This window comes from Bison bison, unplaced genomic scaffold (assembly GCF_000754665.1).
Source record: "Bison bison bison isolate TAMUID 2011002044 unplaced genomic scaffold, Bison_UMD1.0 scf7180017862268, whole genome shotgun sequence".
Classification (NCBI taxonomy): domain Eukaryota; kingdom Metazoa; phylum Chordata; class Mammalia; order Artiodactyla; family Bovidae; genus Bison; species Bison bison.
Genome location: NW_011492840.1, coordinates 8227 through 24392, shown reverse-complemented (window position 1 = coordinate 24392; position 16166 = coordinate 8227). Strand labels below are relative to the sequence as shown.

Below are 16166 nucleotides of genomic sequence, written 5' to 3'. Positions count from 1 at the left end.
GTGCACTTATAAAGAATGTGTGCTCTGCTGCTTTTGGATGGAATGCTGTGTTTATTACATCCAACTGGAATAACATGACATTGAAGGCCACTGTGGTCTCCTTCTATCTAAATTATCTGTCTATTGCTGTAAGTGGGATGTTAAATTTCCCTAACATTATTGTACTCTTATACATTTCTTCCAAGAAATTTTAAACAGCAGATGATACACCGCTGGATGGTGAACCGTTGTGTTAGGAAATAGATGAAAGAAATTATATAGAATACCTCATAGAAAGGTAAATGAAGTAAAAGATTAAAGAGATGCCAAGAGATTAAGAAATGGACTAAGGAGCAATTAAGTGAATCTGGTAGGCATGCCAGAAGTGGTAACCTGACTAAGTTTTAGAATAATAATATTCACAGAGAAAGAGTTGATGCTTTTCCAGAATTTAGGGAGGCTATGTTTCCATAGATTCAGGAAGCACACCTGGACACATCATAGTAAAGCTACAAAGTTAGCATATAGATTATAATAGCAAACAAAAAGCCACATTGTCTACAGAGCCATGCCAAAGACTGTGACAGCAAATCTCCTTTCATAAACAAATGGTAGCCGAAAGCAAGTAGTGAGAGCCACCCACGTAATGTTGCATTCGTAGCCCAAGTATCACGATAAGGCTCTGATAGACTCGAAGATGGACCACTCAGAACACCACGACAAGGACAGACCTACTGCCAGTCCTTAGTCATGAGCCACTGCAGGTGTACCTCAGCCGCACAGAGTTGCTTTGTCCAATGCCTTGTACTTGTAGAGTTGGCCCACTTCCAAGGACTGATCAAGGAGGCGTTATAAAGATCTGACTATGTTGGGCCAGTGTGAAGTGACTTTAATGGCTCATTTTACCTTCAGAATTCAGCACGGGGTCAGAAAATAATTTTGTAGAGTCTGCATTAGATATGCATGTCTTCCTCTGCCCACAGTGGTCTTCTTCCCATCCTTTCCTTGGGCATTGAGAGTGCATAAATGTCCTGCACACTAAACACCTTATCATCCTTACAACTTAATTCAGAGAAAAAGACATTGGAGACAATGTGAAAAATCATGATATTTACACCAATAAACACTATTATTAGGGAAATTAAGTAAATACTCTTGTTTAGGCTTCAGAGACACAGCAGAACAGGCCTCTGACTTTGCTTCTGACAAACCTGGACACTGCCCTGACTACTGCTGTGGGTGTCAGCCACATCTGCTGTGAGTGTGGAAGAGAAACACAATTGATAGATAGGAAGTGGACCTTGGAATTTGTTAAGTACCTGGAGGAGGTCTGGCCAACCATTCCAGGATATAGCAACTTTCCGAACTTTGCAGAACAAAGCAAACGGTATTGGAAAAAATTAACATCATACCACAGCTGCAGTTTTGCTTACAGATTGAAGATGATAGTCAGTTTGTGGCCTGGGATTATAAGCAGGGAACCCAGAATTGCATTCTTTGAAGTCTCATCCATGGAGTGGACGGGCTACCTGGGACCTTTTCCCGATTGGGGCTCCAGATGTGCTGTGTCACATGGCTTCCCAGAGTTGTTTAAGTCTGACTGTTGTGCAAAATCCAGTTTGGCGATATATCCTCTGCTCTATTTCTCTCTCTTTTTTAATGTTAGTATATCGCAAGTAAGTTAGATAATTCTCTAATAAGTACTTGTATTGTTTATTTGTATATAATGAGTGGCTCATTTTGTTCACAAATCCTTTGAAAGTGAAAGGATGAAAGGAGATGAAAAGTGAAAACTTTTGATAAAACAACTATGGTAAAGGAACTCCTAAGAAATGTTTGTCACTTCTGGTAGGCCGAGGAGACGTATTTTCTTAGTCCATTTCTTAGGTTTCTTGACCTCCATTTAATTCTTTTTTTCTCATTATGAAGTATTTTGTAGTATTTCTTTCATCTGTCTTCTAGATCATATATTCTCTCTCCATTTCTCTCTCAGCTGTTTAAAATTTCTTTACTCTTCTGTTATGATGTTCAGTACTAGAAAGCTTATTTGCTTTCTGATAATTAGCTATTTATTACTCATGTTTTATGTATCTTATCATCTATTTAAATATGTTAGGTATATTTCTTATACTTCATATCTGATTATTAGTCTTTACAGGTTTCCGTCTTGGTTTATTGTTTATACTGATGCTGTCATTTTGGAGGGGGAAGTTGTATTTGTTTCAGTTCAGTTCAGTGCAGTCGCTGAGTCCTGTCCGACTCTTTGCGACCGCGGGGCTTTAATTGTAGGAATACTTGTAGAAGCCTCAATTAGGGTTAAGCTCCTCTAGACACAATTAGATTGGCATTTGCCATACATGTGCAAACAGAGATTACTTGGGCCATGCTGATAGTATTACTGAGAATACCAAAGCTACCTCAGGGCACTCTTTTGGTTACAAATTCTTTAGCAACATTTTATTCCTCACCCATAGCTAAGGACAAAAATTAGAATTTTCTTTGGTCCTTCCTTTCTTATGAGAAAGAAAGTCCAGTTTTTCCACTATGGGTATAGTCAATTAATCATTTAGAATTATGTGTGTGTGTCGGCTGTCTATTGATTTGAGCCACTTTTCAAGCACATCTGAGTATTTAAAATCCTGTTTAACATAACTTGGTATATTACAATTTATAATGGGAAGATTTTAAATTTTTTTAACACAATTTCCAAATGTTAAAAGTAAATATCTGTTAAAAATATGAACCATCCTAAGACCACTCAGTGATAAGCACCTGATACCTAAGCTGCACTGCAAAGTTCCAGGCAACCTTCACACACACACCTGGTGCTGAAAGGGGCCTCTTTTCTTGTGGGGAGGTCTAGCAGGACAGACTAACCCTTTCCATGGTAGCTCTATGTCCTCAAACAGCAAGGCAGAAGGACATTCCTTCTTAAACCTTAGGCTGGTAAGTTGCCTAATACAATTTCCACCATTTTTACTCATTGCTCAAAATAATCAAAGGCTTCATCAGCTCAAGAGGACGGGGAAACAGACAAGACTTCTTATTGGAAGGAGTACTCAGGGACGAGCAATATTCCTGAATCTAATAGCCACTGAAATCAAAGTCAAGCTTCTTGAGATATTTTTGGGTGTCATACACAGGGTAAGGTTATAGACATAAGTGTTCTGTTCACTATACTGTGGTGATTTCTTTGGATTGGTTTACTTTACTTACTACTAGGAGAGGGACACCTACTATTTAGTGGAATCTTACACTGCATGCCACAGCTTTCACACTAAAGTGAACTGAAATTTCTAACCATTATAGACATCCTCTCCCACTTGTAGGGCCATTTATGTAGACAAAGAAACACGCAGGTAGACAGCAAGGAGAATGTAAGTACAGATTTCTTGGTGAAAGGAACTCAGACAGACCTGGCCTGAATAACTAGTTTTTCTGATTTAGGAACACAGAGTTTTCTCATATACCTCATGGCCCTCTTCTTTTTGGGTCCTCTAACATCTGATATTTATTTGTAATCCGCCTTCTCAATTGTGAAAAGTGCATATCCACAGAGCCATAAATTGGGCAGTTTTGAGGAAAAAAATTAGGGAGAGGGAAAAGCATAAAAAGCTGCCCTTGCATGATGTTGGAGTTTGGTTAAGGGAAACACTTTATTATATGTTTTTCACTTGAATTATTTTCCACAGGGAGATTTGAGATCATTGGAGGTTATTCTTTTATATCGAGATATTTCCTACCAAGCAGGCTCATCAAGAGAAGCATGGTTTCTGTAATCCTCTGATAGAATCACTCAAAGGCAAAACCATGCATAATAATGGATCAGACACTGAAGTGAGATTCAGGAAATTACCTGGATCCTGGTGTCAGTTCTAATTCAGTAGCTATGTGGCTCTGGGTAATGCTCGTCACCTACCAGACTATGGTAAAGGACTCGAGTTTTCAGACAGTTATATTACACGGATATATTACATAAGCCAGTCGATTTACTTCCACAAGTACAGTAACCTTGCATGTTACTCCTACTTAAAACAAACTTCCCTCAGGTGCATGACAAAATACCTGCTCGAGCATCAGGCTCACCACGCTATATGACTTCTGCTTATCTTCACTTCTCAAAGATTGATGAATTTCACAATGCCTCTGTATAGAGGAATACTGCAGTTATTTCTGCAATATTTTGAACTGAACAAGTTTCAGCTCTCGTTTATGTTTTACAATAAATTCTATCATACAGATTATGTGGAAAAACATTTGAACTCTTTCCTTAGGGTTGAAACTTATAGTTTGTTATTTAAGTAGTAAAACCCTTGTCCTAATTTGTGCTTGCAGTAGCCAGCACCACTAGGTCATGATTATTCTTTAGGTGCCTGTTTTCTTCAATCACCCTGTGAAGTGAGCAATCATATATGCTCATTTCCCCTCTTGGTCTTCAGCATTGAACCCCATTTCTCTCCCTCCTTCCTAGGTGTCAAGTGCCAATCACCCATGCACTTCTGTCTTCATGGACTACATGATGCAGTTGTAAAACCGGTTTCCTAATGCCTGTATTTGATTACTGGATTCACTAAATGTGAAACACACCTAGACCAATAAAAATATGCTAGTGGGTTAGGTTTGCTGACAGGAATTCTCACATAATAACAGTGTATAAGAACTGAGTGGAAAAACATTTGTATGTCATATGGGTAAACACTGGGATATTGAAAGCAGCAACAATGAGCACAATAGAAATGAAATGATTCTGTGAAATAATGTCTTTTTCCCATGGGTCCACAGTTCTCTTTTCAAAAATGCAATGGCTCTGAAATGAGCTTTTCATTTCCAAAATTACATTCAGGTTGTCTACAATCATCTCAAGGTCCCACCTAGAGATATTTTCTTGCCATTGCTTTGGTGGAAGAATTTCCTGGTCTCCTTGGGAATCATATTCTTTTTTAAAAGTTCTCTCCTAAGATTTCTCTACTTTTCCACAAAATGCTAAATAATATTCTTGATAATTGGACTCACATTTCCTAAATATTTACTGCAGTGACCAAAGAGAGCCCTGGAGGTATAACAGCCCATCAGAGTTCTTCTATATTGGACCAAAAGATACAGACCTTCATTGCCCATTCTTGAAAAGGCACTGTCCACTTCATACCTGTACTACTCAGGGAGGCTCTCTCTAGTATCTTGCCACAGGACCTAAATTCTTTTTCTTTATCTCATGAGGTTCTGCCAGTTTAAAGAAAGCTTTTTGTTTTTTCTGTCATGTACAGCCCTGTCCTTCTCCTGAAGGGCTCAGGAAAAGTTGGATTTCGTGGAGTATCAGAATTTCATGTCAATGTTTGGCTGAGAGTGGTGTATTTACAGGTTCTTATATCCTGCTACTGCTGCGGCTAAGTCGCGTCAGGCGTGTCCGACTCTGTGCCACCCCACAGACGGCAGCCCACTAGGCTCCTCTGTCCCTGGGATTCTCCAGGCAAGAATCCTGGAGCGGGTTGCCATTTCCTTCTCCAGTGCATGAAAGTGAAAAGTGAAAGTGAAGCCGCTCAGTCGTGTCCGACTCTTCGCGACCCATGGACTGCAGCCTACCAGCTCCTCCGTCCATGAGATTTCCCAGGCAAGAGTACTGGAGTGGGGTGCCATTGCCTTCTCCTCTTATATCCTACCCAATAGGAAATAATTACAACGGTAGGTGTACAGAATCCTTTGTAACAATTGAAAATGACACACTATCTTCTCGCTCACAGAGAGAAAAAGAAATAAAATACTAAAATGAAATTACTAAACATTCACAGAATTGTGAAAATGACTGTGGTGGGGCCACCTTGTTTCTCATAAGTGGTCACCAGTGTTCTCTTAATAAGATGGAAGAGGCAGGAAATACTCCCATGTTTAGTTCAAAATACATATCTCCTATGGGTTGAATTTGTGCCTCTAAGATTAATGTATCTATGCCATAAACACTCATATTGGTATGTGATCATATTTGGAGATGAGTATTTACCAAGTAAACAAGTTCAAATATGTTCATTAGAGTAGGTCTTAATCTAAATGAGTTATATCCATATAATAAGGGAAAATCAGACATAAGACACATACACATAGGAAAGAAAATGTGGACAGGTATAGGGGGATTTCGGTTATCTGCAGGCCAAGGAGAGGCTTCACACCTTGCATAAGATCAACTCAGATGAAACCTTGATTTGGACTTAGAACCTCCACAAGTATGAGACAGTAAATGAATGTTGTTTTAGTGACCTAATCACTAGCATTTTGTACAGGAGCTCTAGAATACTTGAGAAAGAGTTGAAAGTGTTAATCGCTCAGTCACGTTCGACTCTTTGTGACTCCATGGATTGTAGCCTACCAGGCTCCTCTGTCCATGGAATTTTCCAGTCAAGAATACCGGAGCGGGTTTCCATTTCCTACTCCAGGGAATCTTCCAGACCCAGGGATTAAACCTAGGTCTCCTGCATTGTGGTGGATTCTTTACTACCAGGCCATTTCCTAATACTTATATATAAATGACCTTGATTAGTTTTATAAGACCAACTATAAAGTAGATAATCGTGCTTGTTACCCTACTGTCAAAGTAGATAAATAATCAAACTTGTTGCCTGCTGTCACCAGACCTGAACACCCCAGGAAGACAGTTATTGGTTCAGTCAGGAAAACCTCACTGTAGAGTGGTTCAGTGACTGTGGCTACCAGTTTGAGTCCCTCCTTGGGTGACATGGAGTCAACATGAACTTTTTAGCTTCTCTGACTGGATGAATGCTCTCACCATCCCTATAACGTTAACTTGCAAATCATGAAGGTTTTCCACTTCAAAAACAAAAGAATGAGGGCTGAAAAAGAATGACATTAGATCATCTGAACGAGTTAGGGTAGAAACTTGTGATTCTAGGAAGTGTGAAATGGGTTTTTTTTTTTCCTGAATTTTCTGTTGCATGTAACTTCTATGCTGTGTCAGAGTCCTTTTTTTATGTGAATCCATAAACAGTGTTACTGTTGAGAAGGTTTCTGAATGGAGTATGCCTATCCTATCAACACCGTCATTTGTGAGTTGAGACCGGCAATTGTTATTTAAGCCATGAAGCCATTTCCGTTATTTCGCTTTTACAGTGAACCACAACATTGCAAGGTGATTGCTCACTGGGCTCTCTTATTTCCTCAATCATCAACTGAAGTGAATAATTACTAGTGTTCCTCCTCCTTCCAATCTTCAACATCAAACTCTGTTTTTCCCAACTCCATCCTAGATTTCCTGTGTATCAGAGACTTTTGAGGTCTCAGTTATCCCCTCAAAACGCAATTGTGGTTATTTTCAGTGGTTTTTTTTTTTTTTTTTCGTATAACTGATGTGTTCATTTAATTTCTGAATTTACAAATGTGAAAGAAACAGCTCATTAAAATATCTAATGGATTCTTAAAATACAATATATGTATTATATTTAGGTCTTTAGTCAATTTTAAGTTTATTTTTGTATATGCTGCTAGAGAATGTTCTAATTTTACTTTATTGAATGTAGTTATCCAGTTATCCAAGCACCACTTATTGAAGAGACTGTTTTCTCTCCATTTGTACATTCTTGCCTTTTTAAATTGTAGATTAATTGATCATGGACTGCAAGGATATCCAACCAGTCAATCCTAAAGGAAATCAGTCCTGAATATTCATTGGAAGGACTGATGCTGAAGCTGAAACTCCAATACTTTTGACATGATGTGAAGAACTGACTCCTTGGGAAAGACCCTGGTGCTGGGAAAGATTGAAGGCAGGAGAGAAAGGGACGACAGAGGATGAAATGGTTGGATGGCATCACCGACTTGATGGACATGAGTTTGAGTAAGTTCTGAGAGTTGGTGATGGACAGGCAAGCCTGGCATGCTGTAGTCCATGGGGTCACACATGACTGAGAGACTGAACTGAACTGAATTGACCACAAGCCCATAGGTTTACTTCTGGGCTCTCCTGTTCTACGGATCCATGTGTCTATTTTTGTGCCAGTATTACACTGATTGGATTACTGTAGTTTTCTGTTATAGTCTGAAATCAGGGAACCTGATTCCTCTAGTTCTGGCCTTCTTCCTTAAGATTGTTTTGGCATTTCAGGGTCTTTCATCTTTCCATACAAAATTTAAATTTGTTTGTTTTAGTTCTGTGGAAAATGCCCTGGTATTTTCATCGGAATTGCATTGAATATGTGGATTGCCTTTGATAGCATGGTTTTTTAAAGAATATCAATTCTTCCAATCCATAAACAAGGTAGGCCTTTCCCTCTGTTTGTATTAGCTTCAATTTCTTTGATCAGGGTCTTATTCTTTCTAAGTACAGGTCTTTCACCACCTTAGGTACGTTTATTCCTAGCTGTTTTATCTCTCTCTCTTTTTATTCTTTTTCTCTCACTCTGGTGGTTTTTCAGCAATAAGAGTGATCATTTTTTGAGAAATAACCACTATAAATCATTAATCAATTCCAGATTGCGTGGTATTTGGGGGACCTAAATAATGTTTAAGAAAACAATTTAAAATTTGCAAAATGTTAAATATTCTTAGCAAGTATTCCTATTTCCGTTTGTGTTCTGTATTTGGCAAATGGGATTTTGTCATTCTCTTCATAGTGATCATTGGCTTTGATAAGTTTTGGAGATAATAGCTGGTCAAGTAATTGCTATGATTTTCAGGAGCACTCTGCTGAGGAAGTCAGGAGTTTCTGCTCATGGGACTATAGGTCAATCAGAAGGAAAAGATTCTGTGTTGGAGTAAAATGTCTACCAAGTGACCTGAGTCACTCTGATGTCTGAAAGAGTTTGAGTTATGGAGGTCAGTCAGACTCTTTCAGGAAGCTCTAACTGATTATTACATTTTTCAACTTAGATGGCTTTGGTGACATCTTTGAAACTTCTCATGCATCAATAGTAGACATAAATCAGCTGAGGTGAATAGATGACTGTCTCCTTCATGGGGCAGTGTTCAAAGATTTTTCTGGTGGAAGTCACGCAAAGTTTAAAGATACCACTGAGTTTGACTGACTGTGTGGTTAAACTTGGGGGAGGGGCGGTGGCAGTTGGGGGTGGAGCATCCAGTGTCACGTGACATGGGCTGCCATAGTAACAGGCCTCCTGTCTTGCATTTTATCCAATCAGATATGGACAGTGTTTGTGACTTCAGAGAGAGCAGGGCTTATAAACTCCGCAAACTGCCTTCAACCCCCGCATGTCCTTTCCTCTGAGTAGTGGGGACTGGTGGCTTCGACATGGCTCAACCATCCTCTGACAACTCTGAGGAAGACCCTGGCACCAATGAAGCCGGAACCTCCAAAACAGAGCCCTCTGAAACGGAGCCCTCTGAAACAGAGACCTCAGAATCGGAGCCCTCCGAACCGGAGCCCTATGATGCTAAGCCAAAGAAGGCGAAACGGAAGACAGCTAAGGGCCGCCGCCACCGCCGCCGCTGCCATCAGGACAACTTTGCAAGCTTCGCCACCTATTTCCGCAGGGTGCTGAAGCAAGTGCACACAGGCCTGAGTCTCTCTCACGAGGCCATGAACGTCATGGATTCGTTCCTGAAGCATATGTTTGAGCAGATCGCCGAAGAGGCCGGGAGCCTGGCCCACTCCAGCAAGCACTGCACCATCACGAGTGGAGAGATCCAGAGAGCCGTGCGTCTTCTCTTGCCTGGGGAGATCGGCAAGCACGCAGTGTCCGAGGCCACCAAGTCGGTCATCAGATACAACACCCGCAGATGAACTGCCTCATGACCACCGCAGCATCGCAAACCAAAGACTCTTATCAGAACCACTCGAAGGGAAAAGACCTGTAGTGATAAAGAGCCACGTCCATCCACTCTGGGTTCTTTACGTATGCCCTACTTTCCATCTTTAAAACATTTCCATCCAAAAGAAAACGTTAAAAACCTCATCAAGTTTGCTTCAATAACAGTTGGTTGTGCCATTTGTTCGATGGAAAACCGTGTACTATTTTCTTAACGTATTGCAACTCGTCACTTTTCTAAATGGTTATTTCTATTCGTGGTTTCTCAGTCAGCGATTTAAAGGATCTTTATGGTCAAAATTCTATCCCTAAAAGTTTCATTGGCCTTTTTCATTTTCATTCTCCCACCTATATTTAGGTATCATCCAGGGATTTTTATATGGGGTATGCTGCTGCTGCTACTGCTGCTAAGATGCTTCAGTCGTGTCCAACTCTGTGCGACCCCACAGACGGCAGCCCACCAGGCTCCCCCATCCCTGGGATTCTCCAGGCAAGAACACTGGAGTGGGTTGCCGTTTCCTTCTCCAGTGCATGAAAGTGAAAAGTGAAAGTGAAGTCGCTCAGTCGTGTCCAACTCTTAGGGATCCCATGGACCGCAGCCCAGGCTCCTCCGTCCATTGGATTTGCAATCAATAAAGAGCAGTGTGTGCTTCCCAGGCGGCTCAGTGGTAAAGAATCTGCCTACAATGCAGGAGTTGCAGGAATGGCAGGTTCGATCCCTGGGTCAGAAAGATCCCCTGGAAGAGGGCATGGCAACCCACTCCAGTATTCTTGCCTGGAAAATCCCACGGACAGAGGAGCCTGGTGGGCTACAATCCATAGGGTCTGAAAGAGTCAGAAAGGACTCCAACGACCTAGCATGCCGGCATCCATTTCTTGGGGCTTCGCAGTTGGCATCAGTGGTGAAAAAAACCTACCTGCAGTGCAGGAGACACAGGAGCCCCGGGTTTGATCCCTAGGTGGAGAAGGTTCCCCGGAGGAGGGCATGGAAACCCACTCCAGTATTCTTGCATGGATAAGCCCCATGAACAGAGGACCCTAGTGGGCTACAGTCCATGGGGTCGCAAAGAGTCCGACATGACTCAAGAGGCTTAGCACATACAGATGCATCCATTTCTTGTTGTGGGACATGTCTCTAGCTCTTTGCATCAGTAAAAGAGGAGGATGTTCAGCAATTAAGAGAAATAGGATGACTCCTTCTTCTACCTCAAGTATTTGACTGCTAATGCTTAAGAAAATACTTACTGAATTTAATGTCCATTGTGTTTTCTTCTTGGTGCATTGACATTTTTTTCCCTATAGGTATATTGCTGAATCTCAAAGTAGTTGGTGATTTTCCTATTCCTTTTTTTAAAAGATTGATTTCAAGCTTACTACATCCTTGGAGAGAGAGAAAGCACTCTGCGATTTCAGTCCTTTGTAATTTAGTATGGTTTTCATTAGAACTTAATATTTCATTTTATTTTATACTACTCATGTTGAACTTTAAAATAAGCAACAAGGATATGCTATACAGCTCAGAGAAGTACAGCAATTATTTATAATAAATGTGAACAGAGTATTATATATAAAACAATTGAATCACTAAGTTGTAAACCTGAACAAATAGAATATTGTAACTCACAAATACATCCATAAAAATTTTTAAGTTAAAACAAACTTATCAGTACGACAGGATTTGTATGTGGAAATCTGTGAAGGATGTCACTCTCAGCCAAACAATGAGAGAAAAGCTAGGAGGAAATACAAAATTCCAACCTTTCCTTGATCCCAGTTATAGCGTCTTCTCTAGGTCTTTCATGATAGAGTTTTTATAAGTTCTAAATTATTTTCCTAGTATTTTAATTTCCCATTTTATTCTCCTTCTCCCAATGTGTATTATGGAATTCTTCAGAAGCATTTCATGTGTGATATGCGGTAGGTAAAGTGAAGAAACTGATATACCCATCCACCACCTCTAGTATACTTGTCCCACATATCCCAGTTTATTTATTTATGTCCTTGTTAATCAAACATTTAAATATATGAATGGGGGTGGATATATAGTACAGAAATGGCAAAACAAAAATTTCACACACATTTCAATTTTGTAATTCCCTAGGTTTTGAAATTGTTTTAGAAATTCATACAGATGTATCTAATCAGTTATTTTCTAGCAGAGAATCTTTTGATCTTTAAAACACAAACTTTCATGACCTGCAATTTTATATCCATTAGAGGGAGTCCAGAGAAAACATTTCAAGCATCTGTCTCCACTGGTACCCCCAATGGGGGACTGGCAGCCTGTGAGCCACAGCTGTTGATTCAAAGTGTGGTTGAGTGACCAGAGCTCAAGGGATAATAGCCTTTCTATGAAAATCAGACGGGAGATTAATGGGGAAGGAACTGTGGTACTGTGCCAGTTCACTAAGACACTGCTATCATGCTTTGTGTATTTTGTGTTTGTAAATACAGAAATGCAATAGGATCAGTTTGGAAAGATGTTACAGATGCAGCATAATTGGTCTAGAGAGTGAAGACTGGGAGCGTAAGGGAGGACAACACATAAGAAATCTAGAAAGAAGAAAAGAAAATTGGAATTCTGTTATTGTTGTTGAAGGTGGAAGGGGGAGTAGCGATCCTGATTATACACTTTAGTGGGCCCTTTTGGAAAGAAGGGCAGCTAGTGCCCACACCCAATGGTGTGGTTTACTGTGAAGAGGAAATGAGGGAAAACCTTCACTGCTTAATCAACAAATTATAATTATCAATGCATCGAAAATAGTATCGATAGGTCAAATATACCTCACTGAAACTCTTTTCTCCATTACCTGTGTTATGCAATTCATTTGAAGTGTGGATTCAAACACAGTGAATGAATAACTAAATCATTGTAAGGGAAAAAATATTACAGATTCTAATCTACTTGGAAAAATCTTATTCTAACTGAATGGTCTACTCTAACTTGTTCAGGTGAACTGTCTCTTTTCTTGTCCAGGCTTTACTCTTCAAGTTTTGAAAATGACAACCTTAGTGATATTACCCTCTGAGGGTGGGACGTCCAGTCAGAGAAGTGCAACGGCCACTCTGCTCTGAATTAGCCAATCAGGGATCAGCCTGTGTGAGCCACAGCCATTGTTCAAAATGTTCATTGTCCGAAGCTCAAGCCAGTTTTCCCGTGTCCGTGGAGTACATCCCTTCCTGGATGTTCAGCTTTGGTAATAGGGATGGTATCCGGTGCCATTCTGTGCCTGTACTGTCTTTGCTGAATTGCTTGAATGAGTCTAATTGTGGTGATTTAATAATATCATATTAGTTACCTGGGCTAATGTACAAAATGCCTGAGATTGGTTTACTTGAACTGCACATAATTAAGGTCTCACATTTCTGCAGGTGAGAAGTCCAAATCAAGATGACAGCTGATTTGGTTCCTTCAGAGTGGTATGAAGGAAGCATCTGTTCCAGTCTTCTCACCTTTTCTTGTCAAAGTGGCAAAGAGACCCCTACATTTGTTCAGTTTCCTTCCTATGTGAGAGTCTCTGTGTCCACGTTTCCTCTTTTTACATAGCTACAGGTCATTTTGGATTAGGGGGCACCCTAATGAATACAGCTGAACTTCATTCCTCTACGATAGATTGTATCTCCATAAACAACCACATGTCAGGTACTAGTGTTGAGGCCATCAGCATAGGATTTTAGGGAGAATGAGTACAACTCATATAAGACATGAATTTTGAGTTATAAGTAGGCATATCTCCTCACGCTTCCATTGTATTAAGAGCACATTGGTGTTTTTCACACATAAATAGTGGTTTGATGCTTACTGCGTGGTGTAGTTACAGTTTCTTAATTCTTCTAACCCATGCAAGTGTAGAATGTTGATGGAAAGTCTTACTTAAAAGGATTAATTTTGATAAATCAAGGCTTTCAAATCAATTGCAACTGTGATAAACTTGAATTTTTCATAATATATGTCATTTACTGATGGTTGCATTGTAAATTATTTCAGAATTTAGTGAATTAAAGCAGCAATTATTTATTACTTCTCATATTTCTGTGGGCTGGCCAAATGCTTCTGTTGATCTGTCTGGTGTGTATCAGTATTCTATTTGTAGCTCCCTCTTTTTTTCATGGTTCCCAGTACACTTTATATCACATTGCTTCTAAATTAGCAGTGTACACATAGGACTTTTCTCTGTTTGGTAAAATTGCTGTTTGGTTATAAGCAATGTTTTGTAGATACTCCTATAACCATAATAAAGAAGAGAACAGTAGTGACTACTGCTGAGCTCACTTGCTCAGTTGTGTCCAAATCTTGGCAACCCTATGGACTGTAGCCTGCCAGGCTCCTCTGCCCATTGAATTTTCCAGGCAAGAATACTGCAGTGGGTTGCCATTTCCTTCTCCAACACTAATGACTACTTAAGAGAAAATAAGGTGACTGCTCTCATGTGATTTTCCTCAACTATTTGAAGATTGAATAGTTGTATTTACTTTTAAAAAGTTTCTCACTGTCCATCCGGCAATGACGGGAGATACACTTTCAATTCCGTCCTTATAAATGCTTTAAAATGTTAATTATAGTTTGCTTTAAACACTAAGTATGTTCTGTTATGTTTGGTATCCATTTTTCTGCTTGTAAACTAAGTTTTAAATTTTCCTATTGATTAGAATGTTTAAACATCAAAAGGATGTCATTCAGTCGAATGATGTCACTCAGTGAGACAAATGATGGATAACCTACAGAAATCAAAACTTTTCTTCAAGCCTTGAGAAAAGGGACAGCACTGTCCTGAAAGGACAAAACAGCAAGTCTTTAAATTTAAGAAATCCACAAACTCAGGAGTAAGACTTGGGCAAGGCTGGATACTAGAGAGAGCTTAACTACTCTGAGTTGTGTGTCTATGAAGGGGGCCATTTCCTGATTAAGGAGGGCTCTAAAGGCCTTTTTTCTTTGGTGCAGTGTAGAACTCTGTTCTGCTGTTACTTCTCAAAACTGTCTTGGGGCTATTATGACAGATGAGCCACTGGAATAGTAAGATAACTTATATGCTTGAATTTTACATGAATCTTATGAAAACATTCCAAAACATTGACTTCCAAGGAGGCTAGGGAAAACTACCACCAAAGGACCTGCAGGTAAATACCTCTTTGCCTCAGGGTGGTCTTATACACCTGGAACAAAATTTTGGATGAGAGGAACTCTTGGTAAAGCTCAAGGATGACTGAAACACAGGAAATCTTAAAAAAGGAGTAAGACAGTGGGGATTGATGCTGAAGAGACTAAGGCCAAATAAGCACATATGTTAACTGACTTCAGTAGGTGATCAAGGAGAAAGGGCACCTCCTGTACAATCATAATTTATACTGAGGTTTGCTGACATGACAACATATGGGAAAAGTTTATGTTTAATAACACATGATGAGTAAGAACTTGGAGAAAATAGTATTAATAGGATAAACATACCCCATTCAAACCTTGCTGACATTATTTGTATCATAGAAATCATTTGAAAATATAAACAAGGTCCCAAACACAGTGCTAAAATAATTAAAGCAAAATGTTCCAGAAGCAATGTTTCCAAAGTGGAAGAAACAGAAGTTATTTTTCTGACTGGTTCAGATCAATCTTTTTTTTTTCCCTGAAGAGTACATCCTCCCGTTTTGGAAAATTGGAAGCCTTCATGACTTGCACCTCTGCATTGTGAGGATGCTGGAAGCTTCCAATCAGAGTAGCTCAAGTACCACTTGGTACTGGCTCAGCCAATGAAAAGCCTGCAAATCCTGAGGCACAACCCTTGACTCAAAATGTGAACACTGTCTTGAGCTGAAGCAACAGGAGGCGTACTAACATCTGCAGCCTTTGAGATTGAGGTAGGCAAGGGGTGTTGTTCCTTGTCACTGGGCCAAACTGTTATAGTGTGACACAGGATACACCAATCACAGCCTTCTTGGGAGTTTGGCCTTTGGAGATTATGGAGTATGTTGGTATAGTTCACTCCCTGTGGTTTGCTTCTTGGCTGCTGTTTAAACATGGTGGTTTAATGATATGAATTCAGAGACTGTCCTGGATATGTCTTTTGTCCCTTGCATCAAAAAATGGCAAGAAGTTGATTACTAATATTTCAGGTAAGATTTTTAAATTCGTAGTTGTAAACAGAACTCTTCAGATACTGATTAGCAAGATTTCACCACTGTACATTTCCACTGCATTTTCTAGTAATAAAATTTGGCTCTTCCCCTTTCATGATTGAAATCATCTTATTAACAGTAGAATTAGCTGTCCCTTAAACGTCTAAGAGGAAACACCATAAGAAGCCTACTCATTGGGAATGAAACCACACTGATGACTCCCATTTCTTAAATTCTTCTAAAGTCTTTTTTTGGTTCAATTTCTGTAATTTGTTTCTGCATAAATATATTTAAGAAATACCTTTGACT

The 16166-nt window shown here is 39.7% G+C and overlaps 1 protein-coding gene across 1 annotated transcript; it reads left to right on the top strand.

Moving 5' to 3' along the window:
• The first annotated feature begins 9166 nt into the window (after positions 1-9166).
• On the top strand, positions 9167-9942 carry LOC104983332 (histone H2B 1/2-like). Its single transcript, XM_010832767.1, has one exon. The coding sequence runs from the start codon at positions 9230-9232 to the stop codon at positions 9719-9721; it is 492 nt and encodes a 163-aa protein (XP_010831069.1). The 5' UTR covers positions 9167-9229; the 3' UTR covers positions 9722-9942.
• Positions 9943-16166: the final 6224 nt, after the last annotated feature.